The sequence below is a fragment of the Zonotrichia albicollis genome, chromosome 8, assembly GCF_047830755.1.
Source record: "Zonotrichia albicollis isolate bZonAlb1 chromosome 8, bZonAlb1.hap1, whole genome shotgun sequence".
Taxonomy (NCBI): Eukaryota; Metazoa; Chordata; class Aves; order Passeriformes; family Passerellidae; genus Zonotrichia; species Zonotrichia albicollis.
This window is the reverse complement of record NC_133826.1, coordinates 1,219,905-1,240,700: the sequence shown is the minus strand read 5'-3', so window position 1 is coordinate 1,240,700 and position 20,796 is coordinate 1,219,905. Positions and strand designations below refer to the sequence as shown.

At 49.9% G+C, this 20,796-nt stretch overlaps 1 protein-coding gene across 4 annotated transcripts; it reads right to left on the bottom strand.

Moving 5' to 3' along the window:
* Window positions 1-425: 425 nt before the first annotated feature.
* SRSF11 (serine and arginine rich splicing factor 11) lies at window positions 426-19,275 on the bottom strand. 4 transcript variants are annotated; one of them, XM_074545589.1, is made up of 13 exons: window positions 19,158-19,275; window positions 18,854-19,006; window positions 13,678-13,811; window positions 9,778-9,887; window positions 8,586-8,678; window positions 7,278-7,327; window positions 6,893-7,020; window positions 5,922-6,003; window positions 5,206-5,337; window positions 4,591-4,680; window positions 3,953-4,048; window positions 3,245-3,383; window positions 426-3,144 (listed from the first exon to the last, which is right to left on the bottom strand). In XM_074545589.1, exons 2-13 carry the CDS (start codon window positions 18,979-18,981, stop codon window positions 2,947-2,949), a joined length of 1,380 nt encoding a protein of 459 aa, XP_074401690.1. In that variant the 5' UTR covers window positions 18,982-19,006; window positions 19,158-19,275; the 3' UTR covers window positions 426-2,946. The 4 variants fall into 4 exon arrangements, with proteins under 4 accessions (XP_074401690.1, XP_074401691.1, XP_026654844.2 ...); XM_074545590.1 differs by having other exon boundaries at window positions 426-3,141; XM_026799043.2 differs by lacking the exons at window positions 13,678-13,811; window positions 18,854-19,006; window positions 19,158-19,275 and adding an exon at window positions 10,184-13,671.
* Between the last annotated feature and the right edge of the window lie 1,521 nt (window positions 19,276-20,796).

Below are 20,796 nucleotides of genomic sequence, written 5' to 3'. Positions count from 1 at the left end.
GCCTGTTTTTGTCACTGGGTGGTGTTGCATGGACACAGGGAATGTTTGTGGGCCCGGATGTGTGTCCAGGGTGTTCCCAGCCCCAGCCTGGGGCTCAGGGTCCCTCCCCTGGCCCGTGGCTCTGGGAAATCGCTGTTCCAAGCAGCATGGATCCAGCAGAGCCTCACCTGGGCTTTTCCCCTTTTCCTGGAGGCCAGGCCAGGTGTTCAGGAGGGTTTGGTCCCTGGGAGAGAGCACAGATCCATGGATTGTGTCTGTGCAGCAGCTCCAGCTCGTCCCTGTGGCCTGGCAGTGTCGGGGGCCCAGGAGCAGCCCTGGACGCCCCAGGGCAGGAGGAGAAGGGAGCTGGCCCTGGTGGGAATCCCGTCCTGCTGCTGCTGCCCAGGCTGGGGCTCCCCTCCCACCACTTCTGTTTTTCCTGAGGATTTTTGTGGCTCTTAAAAGACAACCAGGAATTTTGCTCAGCCCGGTTCCGAGCTCGCTGCGGAAGGATCCCGCGGGTTGTTCCTGAACCAAACTGTTCCTCTGGTCTTCCAAGCTCCTGCTCTGTCCCGTGGCAAAGGGAACGCCCTGGATTTCCTCTCCGGAGCTCCCAGCACAGCAATTCCTGTTCCTGCCTCGAGTCCGTTCGTCCCTCCCGGGTGTGTTTGTGCTGGAATCCCCCGGTTCCGTTGGTATTCCCACGGCCCTCTGTTATTTTCTGTCTCTGCTCCTGAGTTGTAATTCCCGCCAGGAGAACTGCGTTATTTAATCCGGATTAACCAATTCCTGTAATGCTGCAGTTTCACTTTTCTGTTCCTGACAGTTTGTAACTCCCATGGAAAACGAGTCACCTCTCTTGGTTTTGCTGTCGCCCGCTCCCTGGTTTTCCCTCCCCTTCACTCCTAGTCACTTTGGGTTGTATCATTGTTAGAATAAAGACCAAACGATGCTGTTGGATTTGGAAGCTGCTCCACCTGTGCAATCCAGGCTTCCCTCTCCTGTCCCGCGGGGGCGGCACCGGAGGGGAGGGAACGAGCTCCTGCTGCTGCGTTCTGCAAGGGCATTTTCTTGGTCATTTTTTAAATAAAATCCTGCATTTTCATTACAGCCTCCTCTCGGCCCTCTCTGAATGCCAGGTTTCATGGGGAAAGGATGCAGGAGCAGAGGGAGCGGGGAAAAGGAGCCTGAAATTCACTGAACTCTGTTGGGTCCTTGCAGAGGTTTCAGCTCCTCCATCCAGGCACGGATGGATCACAGGCTGGACAGTTCTGGGGGGAAGGAGAGCAAAGCCTGGATGGCCATGGAGGCTTTGGCATTGCAGGAGGGTGGGGGCTTGGAGGGGATTTTTGGTTTGGTATTTTGGCTTTGAGGGAGACTATTTGGGGTTTTGGGTTCTTCTGGGCTTTTTTTGGGGGGGAAGGGGGGGTTTGGAGGGATAGCTTTGGGGCTTGAAGGTTTTTAACTCAGCCTTGCTCTGCTGCCCCCAGCATCAGCCCCTGAGCTGGGAGGGATCAGGGCCTCCCTCTGCAGGCACAGAGCTGCTGATGGAAAATCTCCTGTGTCCAAAGGGGCAGGAAAACTTCCTGAAAGTTCAAGAGTTTTCATAACTGCAGTGGCTGCAGCCTTGAGGTTGATCCAGGTGCTCCCTGCCAGGCTGGGTCTCCCCAGAGCTTCTCTTGCTTTTCATCCACCAGCACCCCCACAAACCTCCACATTCCCATTTTAACCCATTTGCCCCCGGAAAAGTAAAATAATTCCTTCTTCACCGTAACAGAGATGGAAAAGTCCCCTGTAAGGAGCACATAGTTTGGTGCACTCAGAGGTAGAAATAAAACGCAGGAGTTTTCTAGGAAGAGGAGGTGAAGTTTCAGGGTTTTATTATCAAAGTTTTGTAAAACATTTTCCGAAACTGTACATCGACATGGCACAGACTGTCGGCTACTTTTGTCTCTTTACCTGCACAAAAGTAAAAGCTCTGGAGCTGCTGGAACTAAGGAACAGCTTTGGGTAACTACTCTGCAAATACCATGGGGTCACCGAGTGCGGGAGGGAGGGAACGGCCGGGACAGGAACACAAATTTATCCGTTTGTACAACTTGAGATCAAGTAAAAAGTACATTATCAATGGACTTGCTTTAAAAACAGACCAAGGTCATTTTAAAATGCACTCCCTGCTGCAGCGGGTGAGCTCCTGAGCCCCAGCCCTGGGCGAGGCTGCTCCCCCACCCCTCCCTCACTGGGCACGGCCAGGATTCCCCTTCCCGAGGGCTGAACGGACACAGTGGAGACAGAGCCCTGGGCAAAGCCAACCAAAACCCACTGGAAAGCAAACCCAACCAAGCCCAGCACGTGGCTTAAAACCACAACTAAAGCCAAGAGCACCAAGAGCTGGTGCGATCCAAGGCCGACCCCTCGGTGGCTGCAGGACAGCAGGGCTGTGCCAGTCCCAGGGCATTCCCAGGGGACAGGGGCTGTGCCAGTCCCAGGGCATTCCCATGGGACAGGGGCTGTGCCACTCCCAGGGCATTCCCACAGGACAGGGGGGCTGTGCCAGTCCCAGGGCATTTCCATGGGACAGGGGCTGTGCCACTCCCAGGGCATTCCCACAGGACAGGGGGGCTGTGCCAGTCCCAGGGCATTCCCACAGGACAGGGGCTGTGCCACACTCCCCACGCCCCTGGGACGCTGCCACACTGCTGGCTCAGCCAGGGACACTCCGGAGGGAGGGAGGGAGGGAAGCAGGGAGGGAAGGAGGGAGGGAGGGAGGCCCAGCCCCTGCTGTGGGAGGGACGTGCGGGCTGGCCCGGCCCCAGCTGGGCCCCGGAGCAGGGGATCCCTGTCTCAAGCTTTGGGTGTGAGTTAGTATCGGGATGGACAGACCATGGAGAGCTCGGAGCTGGATACATCTAGGTTGAGGATTAACAAGTACAGCATAAAGGATCACACTGAGGGGCTGTGGGCGGCTCAGTCGCTCATGTCCATGTCCTCCTCGTGGTGGTCGTCCCCGTTCACCTTGGATTCCCTGCCCGGGTCCCCGCTGCCCTTCTCGGCCGCGGGCTCCTTCCCTTTGGGGGAGGGAGCGTCCGCCACCTTCTTCTCCTCCTTCTTCTCCTTCTCGCTGTCGTAGCCCTGTTCCTCCTCGTCGTAGTCCCTTGTGACCTGCTTTGCCAGGGAAAGGGACACGTTAGCACTTCCCAGTGGGCCGGGGCAGGGGGGATGTGGGGCAGGGCTGGCAGCAGCCCCAGGGCTTTTTGGAACATACTTTCACATCCTTGTCGCTCTCGGATTTCCGGTCTCGATCCTTCTCCTTGTCTTTGCTCTTCTTTTTCTTGCTCGTTGACCGCTCCCTCTCGTCTCTGCTCCTCTCCTTGTCTTTGTCCTTCTTCTTTTCCTTTTTATGCCTATGAGGATCAGCAGGAAGAGGATCAGGCCCATCCCCATCACCCCATTCCATGGCTGGAACCGTGTCCAGAGCGTTACCCACAGCAAACCCAAAGGAAAATGGCAGAGGGCAAGTGCAGGGAACAGGCTGTGCTTCCAGGAAATACCCAAAATCCCAAATTCTTAGCTCTGGCTCAAGGACAACAGCACAAAGCCAAGGCTGAGCAATGCTGTGGCAAACAGAACCATGGGATCTCCTGAGCTGAAGGGCCCCACAGGGACCATGGAGTGCAAATCCTGGACACCAAGAACAGCAGAGGAGCACCCTGAGCTCCCCATCCTGGGACAGGGTCACAGAACACCCAGGCCACCCAAAACCGGCTGATTCCTGGTGCAGAGCCAAAGGGGCTGGGAATGGTGGCACATCCACTCCTACCACCCCTGGAACCCCTGACCCTTGGGGCTCCCAGCCAACCCCAGAGCGGCTCCGCAAAAGCAGCAAAGATTCCCCCACACAGAATCCCTGGGGGTCACAATGTGTGCATTGCCCACCCAGACACCACTGTTCCCAGCCAGGTGCTGCCCTGACCTTCTGGGCGACGGCGACCGGGACATTTTCCGTTTGGGAGACCGGGGCTTCTTCGGGGAGCGCGTCCCGCTCCGGCTGCGCCGGCGCCGCCGCTCCCTGCAGGGACACACGGCAGCTTTGCAAATCTCTGCTCATTTTTTACACCTGCAAATGCATCTCTAACTTCAACCCTAGCCCTGTTCACAGGGTAGGTTGGATTAAGAACTAAAGAGTCGTTAAAGCTGCAAGCTAAATTTGGATTTTTTTTTAAATGAAATATTTTTGCCTGGATTTATTCCCTAAATGAGGAAGAGCTTGGCAGTGACCCTGGAGCATCAAACTCTGACACAGAGCAAGGAAAACTGTTTCAAGCCTAAAGAATTTACCTCAGACACTGCAGGAAAATGCAAGTATCAACAGACACAGGTGGCAGAGGTGCTGTTGTGCCTGTACCAGACACATCCTCATTGGAAGCACGATCCAATGGGATCCAGGCATAGTTTGGGGTGGAAGGGACCTCAAAGCCCAGCTCCTTCCATGGGCAGGGAACCTTCCACACACCAGCTGCTCTATCACAACAACACTTTTTTCTATTTAATACTGAAGTGCATCAAAATCCTGCTGGGAACAGAGAGCACAGAAAAATCCCATTTCTGTACCTGCTTGTGCTTCTGGATCTTCTGGTTGTGCTGTAGCTTTTGGGGGGAGTTTTAGAACGTTTCTTTTCTTTCTCTTCCTTCTTTTTATCCCTTTTAGTAGAAAAGAAGGTTAAGTTAAAGTCACTTTCAAACAGCACTTCCTAATGTGCTGTCCAGGGAAAGGGATGGAGGGGCAGGGGTGGCTCCCCAGGTGCTCCAGCCCTTCCCTGTCCTCTCTGAGCTGTGGGGACACAGCCCCGTGGGGACACAGCCCCGTGGGGACACAGCCCTGTGGGGACACAGCCCCGTGGGGACACAGCCCCATAGGGACACAGCCCCGTGGGGACACAGCCCTGTGGGGACACAGCCCCGTGGGGACACAGCCCCGTGGGGACACAGCCCTGTGGGGACACAGCCCCGTGGGGACCCAGCCCTGTGGGGACCCAGCCCTGTGGGGACACAGCCCCATGAGGACACAGCCCTGTGGGGACACAGCCCCGTGGGGACACAGCCCTGTGGGGACACAGCCCCGTGGGGACACGGCCCCGTGGGGACACAGCCCCGTGGGGACACAGCAGTGGCAGCACAGGGCACGGTCCCTGCCCTGCTCAGGCCTGGACTCCCTGGAGTCATTACCTGGTTTTGGATGTGCTCCGAGACCTCCTGCTCCTCTCTCTGGAATGAGATCTCCTTCTCCTCGGGCTTTTGGATCGCCTCCTGCTCCTGGATTTGGAATGGGACCTTCTCCTTGACCTGCTCCTGGAGCGTCTGCCAGGCACAAGCACCATGGAGTCACAGGGAGGAGATGCTGGGGCTGCTCCCAGCCCGGAACCCCAAACCCAACCCAGCCCTGCCAGGAGCTGTTGGAGGTTTTTTCAGGGATGGCCTAGAAGGCAGCTGTAAGGAGCAGATTCTCACAGCCTGCTTCTGTGAACAGCAGAGGTTCTCAGGTTATTTTTAATTACAGGTAAAAGTGACAAACATGAAGGCCTTGAGAGCCTTGCACATCAGAGTTCTCAGGCAGCTTTCTCATAACAAGTGGATGTTCTACCTTTGGCTGTTTTGGGAAAGCAAGAATAATTTTGAGAACCCAAATCTTGGTATTGGAAACATAAGGAGGAGTTGGTATGTTATCTCTGACCTATTGTGAGCTCAGATTTTGCAATATGCATGAAGTGAATTAACACTGTTATAAAACAAGGTGGGTCGTCTCCCCTCCAACTTCAATAAGGAGCCTGCACACTGAAATGGCCAATGAAGCTCTGGAGCCCCAAATCAAACCCAAGGCTCTTCCCAAGGATGATTTCTGCAGGAACTGTTCCAGCTGTGTTGCTCAGGAATTGCTCAGTCACCTGTGTCTGGATGAGGAAGGTGTCCTCCTCCTCCTCGAGCGCGACCTCGACCTCGAATGTCTTCGCTTTTCATCTTTTTTGTCTGAAAAAGGAAAAGTACAATAAAAACCAATGTTTTATTTTAATATTCAAAAAGATTTTCTAAAGGAAAGGACCCTGAGCTTCATGTAATTGATATAAATCAACCTGATCTTGTCATTTGAAGTGAAGGCTCATCTGTAATTTTCTTCACAAGACAAAAAGAACCAACAGAGGATGGGTATATGTTTGTGACACAAAATAACAGTTTTATGCAAAACTGGAGAAGCCAAAATTCAGAAAAAAATCTTAAAGTCAGTGAAAAGCTGATGGCCGTAGAGCAATGGAAAATCCTGTGAAAATCCCAGAATCTGCCATTTCCTGAGGGGCTGAAGAACCTGACAAATGATTGTTTTAAATATCCCACAAAAAAGCCTCCAGCTAAGCAAGAGCAGGAGCTCTGTTCTTTCCTAGAAACCATCAGGAGGCTGCAGGACTGATGAATATTCTCTATTTTCAGTAGTCAAGTTTCTGCCTCTCAGATTTGGTGGCTCTGACAATTGTGAGAGCTGCTTGTTCTATAATCAAACCTGCTGAAAGAAGCTCTAAAAAAGAATTATTTACAAACCTCCCAGATTAGGAATGAAGATTAAGGAAAGCATCCCTGAGAAACATCAGCAGGGTGCCAAGTGGTGAGGCCAGGAAATGCACATTCCCTTGGAATTTGAGGCAGCAGCAAGGGAAGCCTGGTTGTTTTACAGCCTTGAAATCAGTGAATTTTGGGAAATCAATGGATTAACTCCAAGCTGCTCCTGCAGGAAATGGAGCATCCACTGCAGGATGATTAAAAACCTCCTAAAGGGATTCCCCCAGAGCACAGGCACGAAGGCAGAGCCCTGCAGAGCTCCAGTTTTGCTCAGAGCAGTGCCCAGGCCCATTGCAGGTGCAGTTACCTGGCTCTATAGCAGCAGAGATTAAGGACTGTGCTTCTCGGACTCTCTTCATGGCCTCTTCTATTTCCTTACTGGAGGTATCTGATTTCAGACTGGGGGACACGAGACCTGCAGCCACGTGGTTCAACCTGGCCAACAGAGAATTCCACAACTCAGCACTCAGCAACCCAAGGGATACAGCTCTGCAGAGCCCTGGAGTGGCTTTGGTTTGGAGGGACATCAATCTGATCCCACCCCCTGCCATGGGCACGGAACCTTCCCTAGCCCAGGCTGCTCCAAGGCCCTTCAGGCTCCAGCAGGCACTGAACCCATGGATATTCCCATGGATATCCCCATGGAATCCCCCAGCAGTGCAATACAAGGGTTTGGGAACACTGGTGCTTACTTTGGATCCACTGTGCTCATCAGTTTTAGGAGCTGATCTGCTGCAAGAGACTGTGAGGGAAAAACAAGGTTAGAACCAGGCTGGGAGAGGGGAGAGCTCCAGAGAACTTTCCCTGGAATGTCCTCTGGAGTTCTCCCAGCTGGAAAAGCAGAGCAGAACAGCCCCAGCAAAGAGGAAAGGCCCCTCTGGGTGCTGTGCTGGGAGGGGTGAACACCCCACACTGGGGATTCATTTTTCATTTTTCCACAGCAGCCAAAGCCAGCCCTGCCCGGGCAGGAGCAGGGGTAAACCACAAATGGGTAAAACCACAAATGGGTAAAACCTCAAATGGATAAAAATACCAATGGATAAAAATACCAATGGATAAAAATACCAATGGATAAAAATACACTGCTGGTGTGTGCCTGTCCTTATGCACTAGTAACCTTTTGTGCACAGGGTTTTCTGTCACTGCAAGAGAACAGAGCCCTCTCTAAGCTGTCTGTCCACTGAAGACCTCAATGCCAACTTATAAACATTTAAATATTCCACGAAAAAAATGTATTTTACAGCTCTTAGGATAATCCAGGTATCATGATCAGTCACTGCCTGCACCAACGGGGTATTAAGAAAAAAGTTTAATTCTCACTCATTTTTTTAATAATGAACCCCAACTTTCACTTTGAAATGTTTGTTACAATCTGATGGTTTAATGTACAAAAATCCTCCATCACCCCAAATTTACATTTTTCTAATCTGCCTTTATTTTTTTTTTATTTGTTATTTAATTTTCACCATCATTTACTTGTTCTTCCACATGGGAATACATAAAAAATTTAAGTGATGGCAGTAGCAATGCATTAAATTATTGCTGCTTCTTGTGGCTGTAAAAGAGTATTTTATTCTTACTTCTTAAATATTTTATATATATAGATATGACCAACAGATTTATACTGATGTATTTTTTATTGATATAAATATCTAGTATAAATTCTAGTACTTAGTACTTAAAAGCCTGTTTTGTTCAGCTGTAACAACCCGATGAAGTTTCCTCACATTTTTGACACCTACAAAATTAAAAAACCAAACTACTTTTTACTTGAAGAACACGGCAGGTTCGTGGCCTTGATGATGACACATATTTGAAATATTTCATTGCTATTCCCTAATTATTCCTTGGCCCCTTCCAGCATTTACTTTGCTATTCAAGCAGGTATTTTTCATTGCAACCCCTGGAGTTCCCAGGCAGTGGCTGTGAGGTGGCACAAATGAAAGCCACTCTCAGAGCAGGAAAGGGGGCAATAAAGGACATCTGGAATGAGGACGTACCTGGGAGTTCAGGTTGGCTCCAGGAAGCCCAAGAGCAGCAAGGGCAGGGTCGAGAGCAGGAGCTCCTAGAGCAGCTAAAGGGACAGCACCAATCTGTGGCAGAGACAGCAGTTAGGGCACAGCAGTGACAAAACTCACTCAGGACATCACTGGGCAGGGAAATAAAGGGGAAGGAGCAAACTGAAGGGATAGTTGAAAATGAAGTTATTTTTCAGTGCTAAAATGGAAATTCATTTCAAGTTTTTGAGGCTATTGCCCCATTTCTAATTCATTTTAGGGTTGACATGGCCATGGTTTATGTTGAAAAGCAATTGAACAAGACTGCATCCCTGCAAATGTCTCCAATTTGGTGAAAAAGCTACTGGGAGAGCAGAAGGCTCCCTAAAGCAGCTGATTTTGGGCCATTTCAAATGAGATGACTGAGACAGACAGCCAAAGCCAACACACAGTGCCAAGATGTGCTGAACTGTGCAGCACAGTCCCCAGCAGAGGGGCTGGGGCAGAGCCACAGCTGCAGTTCAGGTGGCTCAGCATCCATTTCCAGGATGCACATGCACACTTTTTACAGTGAATGAAATCTCTGGGTTGTATTTGGTTCTCCCAGCCCCTTCCCTGGGTTCCAAAGGGTAAATTCAGGCTCTTCCCTCCTGAGCAGCTCCATGGCCAGAGGCTCCTTCAGCTAAGCAGGAGCTGGGGAGGGTTTGAGAGGTGCAGAATTAATGAGGCTTTATTGTGATTAATTTGCCTCCTGCACTTTGATTCTGTGCCCTGTTAAGAGCTGAGCTGTGACTCCAGCTTCTCCCACAATGTGCAATTCTCACTGTTCATCTTCCACATGAATTCCTGTGGGTTCACACAAGCAGGCTCCAATTTTCCCCTCAGCTGGAGGATTAATGAAGGGAATCTCACAGTGTGGCAGCTCCTTGGACTTGAGGAATTTACAATCTGTGAGATCTCTACTGCTTGTCACATCTGCAAAGTACAGCGGGGTGAGAGGGGTGGGAGGCACAAACAGGGCCCTGAGGAACCAGGAAAGAGGAAATAAGGATATTCCATCTAACAACTTGTCACTGTCATGCCCCAATCCCATCAGAGCTGCCCCAATCCAGCAGGGTCGATTGGAATGAACACATCAGCCCTGAAAGAAAGAGCAGGAGGGAAGGGGAATGCAGCAGCAGACACCCCAGCCTACCTGAGAGAGAGGGTTGGGAGTGGGCAGCAGGCCACCCCCGGGCAGCAGCCCTGCCACGGCATTAGCTGGTGCCAGGAGAGACAAAGCCTTAGTCTCATCAGGAATGACTCCTGCAGGGAAACAGCCTGGCATTAGAGGGCAGCCCAGCCCAGAGGCACCAAATACACAAATACACCCAGCAAAGTCTCCCTGATACACCACCTGAGTTTGTTGAAAGTACTTATGTTGGCTAAAATACAAAGCTTGATGGCTATTAATATTTAGCATTAACTTTTTTTGTCAGAATGCAACTTCAATGGGTGACAATTTGACTGTTCCTTTTTCTCTACAAAAGGTTAAGTTTCTAGAGCAAAAAAATAGCACAATACACACTACTTTGTTGTTAACACTGCCAAGGTTTCATCACCTGTACTCGATTTTTAAGTCATGAACCAAACGTAAGCAAGCACAGTCGGTTCTCCAGGGGTGAGAGTGCTCTCAACTTTCAAAAGCTGTTTTATGAACAACGACTCGTGTCGGCTGCTTCACTACAAAGCACACAGAAAAATCAAGATACACAAGACAAAAAAAGTTGGATTTAGGGGTTAATAATATGGTACAGTTCACTATGTTTTCTTTTTACACCTACCATACAAATTTTGGCAAACTTAAAGAGAAGGGATGGGTGTTTTTGGGTAGGGCTTTTGCTGACGTGTCCCATGAATGCGGTCCCTGCGGCTCTCCGGGAAGGCTGGGGCTGTGGCTGTGGCTGGGACACACACAGGGATGCTGGCACATTCCTTACCTGTGCAGTAAAAGGCTTTTGCTCCAACATGTGCCAGCCTAGAGCACCAGCAGTGCTGTGGCACAGGGGACTCCTGCAGCCAGCTAAGCCCAGGGGTTACTGCACTGCCTGCTCTGCACACAGAGTGCTCAGGGCCCTACTAGCAAACACGTGTGGAGGGAGTTTTACTCTATCCAACAGCAAAAGCCCTATACAGATGGATTAATTTGTTAATGTGCCCAAGCCCCCAAAATGAGAGTTCAATAAAACAATTTTACTATATAGTTGCAAATACCAGTAGTGTTTCTGTGATACATATTAAGAAACTGCATCTCATCATAAAACATACAATATGTACAGGGCACTTAAGAGAAACTGGATAAGCTGCAGAAGAAAACTGTTGGGTGGTATTTTCAGCAGGGCCTGGTATATAGTTCAGGCTGAACCAGGGAAAAGAACTGTAAAACACAACAACAAAAAAGAAAAACCACTGTTAAATAAAGGTAATGGTTCCTCCCACCTATACTGAGAAGTGCCGATAATCTACACAAATGTACAATACACAGCACTGATATCTGGCTCGTGGCACTGAGCTGGCAGCACTTTAGATACCCAAAGTTATGGAGGGACAGGGAAAAAGGTCATGGAGGCAAAGGGCAGGAATGCATAAATATATCAACATACCTACAGAGAGATTATGGGGTCATTTGGCATGCAAAATTATGTCTCAAGAGGATATTTATCAATTACAGCTAAACATTTCAAATTAGTGCAACTACAACATTTCTGGCATCTAAATACAAATCCTCAGACTTAGCTCGAGACACCTCACAGAAGATCTGCATCCATTAAAAAAATTCATGCATCTGATCCTCTAATTGTTTCTTTAAAAAGTATTTAAATAAACTACAATTTAAAAAAAGCAATGAGGCCCCTCACCAGTTAATTTTCATGCTTCAAGAGCTTTTTTTACTGCTGCTTTGTTAGAACCATGAAATACTGCATGAATGTGTAGAAATGAAAGAAAAAGAAACAGACAAAAGAAACAAACATTAACCAAAGAACCTAAACACCCCCCCCAGCCATCTTTAACCTTAAGAGTTCCTTCCAAATCCAGGAATTAGCCCAGAGAAAATGACAAATACTAAACCTTACCGTAGCCTTTGTGTATAGTTCTATAACACAAAGCAACAGCCAACACCAAAGTGTCTGTGTGAGCTAAAACTTGGGACAGGGGGGGAATTATTGCGCTAAACAGATAATAAACATTTGCTTTAGTGACAGGCAATAATCACACAGGTTCATTAGCACAGCAGACATCAGAGAGAGCAGGGCCCCACTCAGCACAGGCCTGGCTTTAAGCACATCAGCAGTGGCACTGTGGGCTGGGGAAATGCTACTCCTGCTTCAGCTGGGACCCTGGCAGCTCAGTTTTGGGGGAAAACTGGATTCCAGCACAAGGATGGGATTATCAACCCAGGGGCAATGCTTTACTGGCTGAACATCTCCCTTGTGATGTGCCATTCAATTCTGAACTGTCAGACACACAGGGTACAGCCCAGGAGTGACTCCTTGACAGGCCCAGGAAAATATTCTACTTTAAAAATTGCATTTTCTGCAGCCCAGCTGCTGGGCAGGTGTCTCTGTGTGCCAGGTTTATCCACAGTGGACAAAGTGGGACTGACAAAGAGAAAGGTGGGTTTATCCTTGTAGGAAGAGTTAAACACTGGCATTACTGCCATGGGCCTTGGAGAATATTCCAGCAGAACCCCACGGGCCTGGTGCTGTGTTTAACACCCACACAGGGACAAGCAGCTCTCAGCTCTGCAGCAGGAGCAGTAACTCCACTGCAGAAGGGGCTCTGAGCCCTCAGCAGCAGCAGGGCTCGGTCAGAGGCTGCACATTCCTACACTCCAGCAATTAGGCTGGACATCTTTTAAAGTTTAAGTTTTGTATCTTTTAAGCTTAAAGAATACAAAGATAAGATAAGACAGCTCCCCAGGCCTCAAGAGATAGCTCCAGTATGACAGATTAAGATTACAGGTGTGACCCCAGGCCATGTACCCAACTTAGCGGTGTAGTATGACTTAATCTGCAAGATTTTATTCATTTCAACCTTTCCCAGAAGTAAATCAAGAAATGCACAAGTACAATGGAAATCAGTTACTTCTAAAGCAAGTCTAGAAGAGTTTAATAAGACTTCTGTAAGAAGAGGTGTCTTCTCAGCACTTTGCTTTTAAGGTAAGTTCCAAAAACCCTGCTCATTGCCTTTCAAATTACTGTAACACCCTAAAATGTAAAAATAAAAAGAAGAAGAGAAAATGTAGTTAACAAGTGGTTACACCAGGAAAACACTTGGGGACTTGAGTGCTTGCTGGCCTTTAGTTAATGGCTAGAATCCCCTGTAGCTGCAGAGGACCCACTGTTTTTCAGTCATCTGGAAGGGCTTTGCATTTGCCTTCTCCACTACAAAAATCACACACACAAATAACAGAGAGAAGAGTTTATTATTTAGTGAAATTCTATTAAATATATCAAGGATGAACAAGAAAAACTTGGAATTAAAAACTAGGACCAGTGCCCATGTGGCACCTCTTGGAAGTTGTCACTTTTGAATTAAACCATAATTATTCAAACCCTTGGTATACTGGACTCCACAAGGAGAGTGAGGGCCTTTTTTTGGGGATGTTCCCAATTAAATGCAGCGGCAGCACAGCCCAAAGGAATGTTAATTACTCTCCCATGCACTCTCAGGGAGGGAGAAACCATTCTCATGAAGAGAGTGAAACAATTATTAAGGTAAAATTTCCTTAAAATATGGACCTGTTTGCATTACAAACTGTTTGGGAAAATGTCTCATTGAGACTGACACGGAGCAAAATTGGCATAGAATTCTGCCTAAAACGTTCTTAGACACACAAAAAAAAAAACTTCAAGATACACAAAACTTTCCAGTTGGATTTGGTGTCACTCTGGAAACACAGTGACCAAATGCAGGGGCCAAGGCAATATACCAAGGGTTTCAGGATGGCAATCTCTGACGTGTTTGACACAGACTACTGTCAAATTCTGAGCACTGGACAGGAACCAACCACCACCCAAGGGTGGCCCCATAGAACACCAAACAAGTTACAAACCTTCAGCATAGGGAACGACTATGAGGGCTCTGTCAACGAACACAGTGTTTGTCAGGTGCTGGGCCACCACGGCCGAGTCGGGGTCGTGGAACTTTACAAAGCACACGCGCGACGACACCGGCAAGGGGGAGTCACTGCAAGAGACAGAGCCACGTCAGGGACAGTGCCAGCAAAACAAACCCCAACCACACCAGCTGTTATAGTCCCTCTGGGAGCTGCACCAGAGCTCTGTCATCCCCTGGAGCTGCACAGGAGCTCTGTCATCCCCTGGAGCTGCACCAGAGCTCTGTCATCCCTTGGAGCTGCACGGGAGCTCTGTCATCCCCTGGAGCTGCACATGAGCTCTGTCATCCCCTGGAGCTGCACGGGAGCTCTGTTATCCCCTGGAGCTGCACCGGAGCTCTGTCATCCCCTGGAGCTCTGTCATCCCTTGGAGCTGCACGGGAGCTCTGTCATCCCTTGGAGCTGCACCAGAGCTCTGTCATCCCTTGGAGCTGCACGAGAGCTCTGTCATCCCCTGGAGCTCTGTCATCCCCTGGAGCTGCACCGGAGCTCTGTCATCCCCTGGAGCTGCACAGGAGCTCTGTTATCCCCTGGAGCTGCACCAGAGCTCTGTTATCCCTTGGAGCTGCACGGGAGCTCTGTTATCCCCAGGAGCTGCACGGGAGCTCTGTCATCCCTTGGAGCTGCACGGGAGCTCTGTTATCCCCTGGAGCTGCACCAGAGCTCTGTCATCCCCTGGAGCTGCACGGGAGCTCTGTTATCCCCTGGAGCTGCACGGGAGCTCTGCCATCCCCTGGAGCTGCACGGGAGCTCTGTTATCCCCTGGAGCTGCACGAGAGCTCTGTCATCCCCTGGAGCTGCACCAGAGCTCTGTCATCCCCTGGAGCTGCACGGGAGCTCTGCCATCCCCTGGAGCTGCACGGGAGCTCTGTTATCCCCTGGAGCTGCACGGGAGCTCTGCCATCCCCTGGAGCTGCACGGGAGCTCTGCCATCCCCTGGAGCTGCACCAGAGCTCTGTTATCCTGTGGAGCTGCACCAGAGCTCTGTCATCCCCTGGAGCTGCACGGGAGCTCTGTTATCCCTTGGAGCTGCACGGGAGCTCTGTCATCCCCTGGAGCTGCACGGGAGCTCTGTCATCCCCTGGAGCTGCACCAGAGCTCTGTCATCCCCTGGAGCTGCACCAGAGCTCTGTCATCCCCTGGAGCTGCACAGGAGCTCTGCTCTCTAAGAGTGGCCACCTAAATGCAAATTCCACCCTGGCTGGGAGGAAAACTTGGCTGAAAAAGGAGACAAAGTGACCAATTCTGTCTCAGTTAAACCCTGAGGTTCCACACTCGCTGCTTTAGGCCCCAGATGACTGATTAAGGTCAATTGTGAAACGAAGAGGATGATGATTAAAGGATCCTTGGGCGTGTAGGGGCAGGGTGTGGGGTGAAGGATTTGATCTGACACAGGGCAGGGAGGGGTGGGATGCTGGGAAGGAATTCCTGGCTGGGAGGGTGCTGAGACCCTGAAATGGAATTCCCAGATTTGCTGTGGCTGCCCCTGGATCCCTGGCAGTGCCCAGGGCCAGGCTGGAGCACCTGGGACAGTGGGAGGGGTCCCTGCCATGGCAGGGGTGGCACTGGATGAGCTCTGAGGTCACTCCCAACCCAAACCAGTCTGGGATTCTGTTTCATTCATCAACCCAATTCCATCTCAGCTTCACCATGCTCCCACATCCTGAGCAATGCCCAGTGCTGAGCTCCTGCCTGTCTTCAACAGGGAAGAACAAACACAAGGAAATGTAAGGAGCTCCAGCAGGAATGAAACACTGAGCACACTCCAAGGTAGGCCTGGGCTGTTCCAGCTCAGAACAAGTGACTGTCAACCTACAAACCCAAAACTGAGAAGTTCTGTGCCACTTCAAAGAAAAATCAACCCAGAAATATCTACTTCCTATGACAGGAAGGAAAGGTAGAACTGCAGCTATAACTTCCCTGATACCAAAGCAAACTGAAAAACCAGGTGCAGTCAATCCAGGCATGGGTTTTAAGAGCCCCCCTGTCCTGAAAGTGGGGCAGATTTTGCTGTAATTGGATGTACAGTGTGAAAGACAGGAAGGAAAATTCTTCTGCAGACAGAACTGTGGGACAGAGCAGTTGAAAGCTGCCTCCAGAAGCCCAGGCAGGGAGTGGAAGCAGCAGCAAATCCTAAACCCCTTGTTCCTACGCCAGGCCAGAGATCCAGACCAGCCTGGGGAGCTCTGAAAACATCCCTGATCCTGACAAAAGCTGCTTTTCCTACCTGGATTGCCAGCCCAACTCCAAAACATCAGACTTCAAAGGCAGCCCAGCTCCAGAGCAGTTTGATCAAACCTTTCAGCACTGGGGGCTGTCACAATTCAGGGAGCAGCTCCGACACCAGCACACAGATCCAGGCTCTATTTTGGGCACTGCAAATGCCAAAAGCTCCCTCAGCCTCAGCCCCACCGGCCCCAACACGCACAACTGCCCCCAGTGTCTGTCACACCACACTTCAATAACCTCACATTTCACCTGGTGTGGAAAACTAAACTGGAGCCAGCACACTGCAGCTTCTGAAACATTAAAATTAGAAACAGCCACTTGCTCCCACAGCTTGCAGACTGAATAAATTGGGAAATAACTGCAGTGATAAATGAGAAAAAAAATTGAATCTGTTGGCTCATTTGTGCCCAGGAATCCACAGCAGCTTGCCAAAATGGTGCCTTTTTCAGCCTGCAAGTAATAATTAATAACAAGAAATAACAAGAAATAAAAAATAATGATTACATAGAACCAAAGAAGCCTTAGTAGAAGGCATTTAACAATATCACAGAAAAATTGTAAAGGAAAGTAAATCAAGGGTTGGTGGCAGAGCTGAAGGAGTTCCTAATCCAAACTGTATAAAAATTACACAATTCATTATAGAGATGCAGCCCAGTATTTTTTAGCATTTTTAAAATGCCAGATAACAAAGGAATGTGAATCAGAGCAGATCCTATTGACTCTTCAGCAGCTCCTGTTTACAGCCAGGAGTGCCTGTGGGAATGCTTTGGGGTAGCTGAGCTTTCTCCCAAAATAATGAACCTAAAATATCAACTGAAAATGTGTGAGGCAACGCTTCTGCAGCCTGACATTTAATTTACATCTGTGTATTGCACTTTTAAAAATGGTATTTCCACTCACTCTCAAATCCAAGCTGGGTGAAATTCAGCAAGAACTGGATGTTCTCAACAGCTCCCAAAAAAAGCCACCATCCATCATTATTCTAATTCACCCAAGGCTGAAGCATTCAGGAATTGTCTCTCAGCCACTGGAATGCTGGGACACACAAGGATTTCCTGGGGCTGCAATACAGGAAACTCAGAAATCCACTCCCTCCACTTTCCAGTCTGGATGGAGCTTTATGGAATATAATAAAGATGAGAAGCAGGCAATGGAGTCGGGGAAAGCAGAAGGAGGAGGGGGAGGAGAACTGGAAGAAGTCCCAAAGCAGATTGTGCATTAAAGATGCAGCTGAGGTGTACAAGAAATGGGAAACAGGGGATTAAATAAACTGGGAAAAGGGGTGGGTGAGGGGAGAGGAGGAAAAACAGGAATTGAGAGAAGCTCAGGAAGTTACACATGATCTGGAAGAGCAGGAGAATGAGGAAGTTGTACAGCAGAGCCAGAGTGCCACAGATCAAACAAAGAGGTGGAGCAAAGGAAATGGGATTGGTTCCTGCCATACTACAGGCAAGGGAGAATCCCAGCAGGATCCAGGAAGGAATCCAGATCATGGGGAGAATTCACTGATTATGATTTATATCCCACACCCCTCCAAAAATACATGGGCACCACGGGAAGGGAGAAGTCAGGAGATGGAATCTGAGGGAGAAGGAGCAGAAAAAGAACGTGGCACTACCAGAAAATGTGCCTTTCTTTGGGGGGCTGTGGATGGGGCCCTGAAGAGCCAGAGCAGACTCCCATCAGCCCAGGGAAAACTCCCTGGGGGCGAGCTCCTCACACAAGGGAAACGACACCAAGGCACGGCAGCAACCTCTGAACAGGTCAGTTAATGTGTACACAAAGCTACAAAGTGTCAGAGACACAAACCACCTCCAACAACCGCCCTGAAAAACGAGACAAAGTGCTCAGACACAGAGCAGGCCAGAAAGGACTGCTCTGCCACGCCAGGTATCCCAGCTGGGAACAAGGGAACTCCCTCTGGAACTGTCTTTGGTTTCTGTTAACAGGGACAGAAACCTCAGTGAGGAAAAACAAATGTTCTGCTAGAGTTTTTTTCCCCTAAAATAATAAACCCAAGTAATCTGGGGTATTACAAATAATTGATTGTTTGATCAATGTTCAACGAGGCAGAAAGAAACCCTTTAATTTATATGATGAATATGCAAACCACCAACACATAACGACACCAGGCTTTGTAAATCAATCAAACTGAAACCATCAGCACTGCCAACACCCAGGTTTTATACTGCATCAGAAAGGATTTATGTTCATTAGAACTTAATTTATGTTCATTATTTATGTTCATTAGACCTTAACTGCAAGTGAAGATATAAAACCTGTCTTCTTTTTTTTTTTGTTTGTTGCTATTTGTAAATTGCCAGGGTACTTGAAACTTGCTTTCAGTTATACACACACTTGAAATGTGCATTATTTGTTTCAATTTGCGCTGAATTCCTTGCAAAAGGTGCAACCGACAAATCCGTATTTGTCACTTTCCTTTCAGCTCAGCACAGATCTGTTTGCACGGAACACAAATACCAGAAGTGTGTTTTTTGTACATTAGTGGTAAGCTGCTCTTCTAGCAAAAAATCGTTTGTAACAAACGCATTTATGTACACTGGAAGTTTTGGCGCTGCGGGGGTGACGCAGAGAGCAGAGGCTCAGCGGGCACAAACAACTCCCGGAGACAAACGTGGCTTTCACCGGAGCCGCACGTGCCGCTCCACGCCCGCAGTCCCGTGCCCGAGCGGGGCCGTGCGGGGCGCACCGGCAGCGAGAGCCGCCCCCGCCGCGGCCGGGCGGGATCGCGGGGAGCGGGGGCGGCCCGGGCCGGGAGCCAGGCAGGGAGCGAGGGAGGCGGCGCCGGGCCGCGGGCAGGGCGGGGGGGGAGGGACGGACGGACGGGGGGGAGGCGGCGGCGCCGGGCCGGGCCCGCACTCACTCGGGGGGGAAGAGGCGCAGCTCCTCGATCTTGCCCAGGAAGCCGAAGAGGGTCCGCATCTGCTCCGAGCTGGCGCTGGGCGAGACGTTGGTGACCTGGATCACGTCGGTGCCGCTGCTGGAGGCCATCGCGCCGCCGCCCGCTCCGCCGGTGCTGCAGCAGACACACACAGCGGGGGCGCGGGGCGGGTGAGGCGCGGGCGGGGCGCTGCGGTTCGCTCCCCCCGGCCCCGTTCGCTCGGCCCGGCCCCGCCGCCCCCGGCCCGCTTCGCTCGCCCCCGCCGGCCCCGCGCGCGCCGCCTCACCAGCCTGCCCGGGCCGCAGTATCCCACGGTGCACCGCGCCGCGCCTGCGCGCGCCGCCCCGCGCATGCGCCGCGCCGCCCGACGCGCACGGAGGAGAGGGACGCCCGCGCGCGGGGGCGGCGCGTGCGCGGAAGGGGCGCGCTCGGCCCCCCCCCACCCCCACCCCCTCACGGCCCCGCGCGCGGGAAAGCTGAGGGGGCTCTGAGGGGCCGCTATTGCCGCCTCGTCCGTCGTCATTGCACAGAGCAAACTCTCACAAAATACACTGTCCCACTGATGCCTTGGGATTCTGGCTTTTCTGTTTTTCTATGTTTCTGATCCTGCAGTTCTTCATTGTATAACTCTAAACTCTATATACAATTCTAGTTCACATTTTGGTCAGACAGGAAAGTTTCTCTCCGGGCCTGGGAATCAAGGACTCCTCACTGTCTCAGGGTCCAGTAAATGTAAACAATAGTGAGTTAAGGGGAGCAAACTTGGGGTAAATAATTTCATCACCTGAAGATGTAATTGCAGGATTAATCCCCAATATGCAAATGGACCAAACTTAGAAAAGTGTAAAAATTCGTGACCCATCATCTATTTTTGGGTGTAGTAACTGGTGGGCTTTGTCTGCCCTAAATGTACCTGAAGGCCTTTCAATAAATATACCTGCTTTTTACTCCCTTACTTCTGTCTCTGTTTTCAGGTAGCCCCAGAAAAGGCATCACAAGCCTTTGTTGGGTGGGAATTTCTCATTAGAGAGGGGATAAAAATGTATTTGCAGTTTACATAGTACAAATCATGCTATTTCCGGATGAGTTTGTTGCTTTATGTTAATGTGTTTCCCATAAATGTTCCTGAATGTAAATGAAACCAGCCTTATTTATTAATCCAGCTGAAATTCTACCTCATCTGATTCATAAAGTAGGAGATGCTCACTGTCCTCCCTTAGCAGATATCACATTTCCACTTCTGAAATATTACTGATGCCGTATCTTGTACTGAATTGCCAAAAGCTTATTTAAATTCCAGATTTGAATTTGTCAGCAATGTTCCACGTGGACCTTAGCTATCCAACAGCATTGAAACTGAATGAAAGTGACACAGTGTTTATACCAGGGGCCCTGAGGCACAGAGCACTCACCCTCTGAAGTCCTTAAAACCCATTTTTAACCACCACTGTTTTTTTAAATAATCAGTTGAAATACCCAGTATTTTCTGTGTGTTTCTGCCTCCACTGAGAGAGGAGAAAAAAGAAGTGGAGGGATTAAAGAACACTGGAAAAAAAAACTAATGAGGCCAATATCCTTAATCAAGAGCAAGTGCCTGAAGTGAGTTTCCCGAATTACAAACTTGACTAATGTACTTAAACCTTCACTAATTGCTTTTCATTCCAATGGAACTGCTCTTAGAAGCATTTTTCAAAGAGGGGAGTGTTTGAAATGCACAAAGTGAAGAGAACTACAGTCCAACATGGGGCCACATTCCTTTATCAGCATTTTTCTCTCACTGCTGGTGGGAGCTGCCAGCACGGGGTTTGTTCCATGGGCTGGTTTGGATGGGATATTGGGGAGAAATCCTTCCCTGGGAGGGTGGGGAAGTCCTGGCACAGAGACTGCTCCTGGATCCCTGGAAGTGTCCAACACCAGGCTGGACA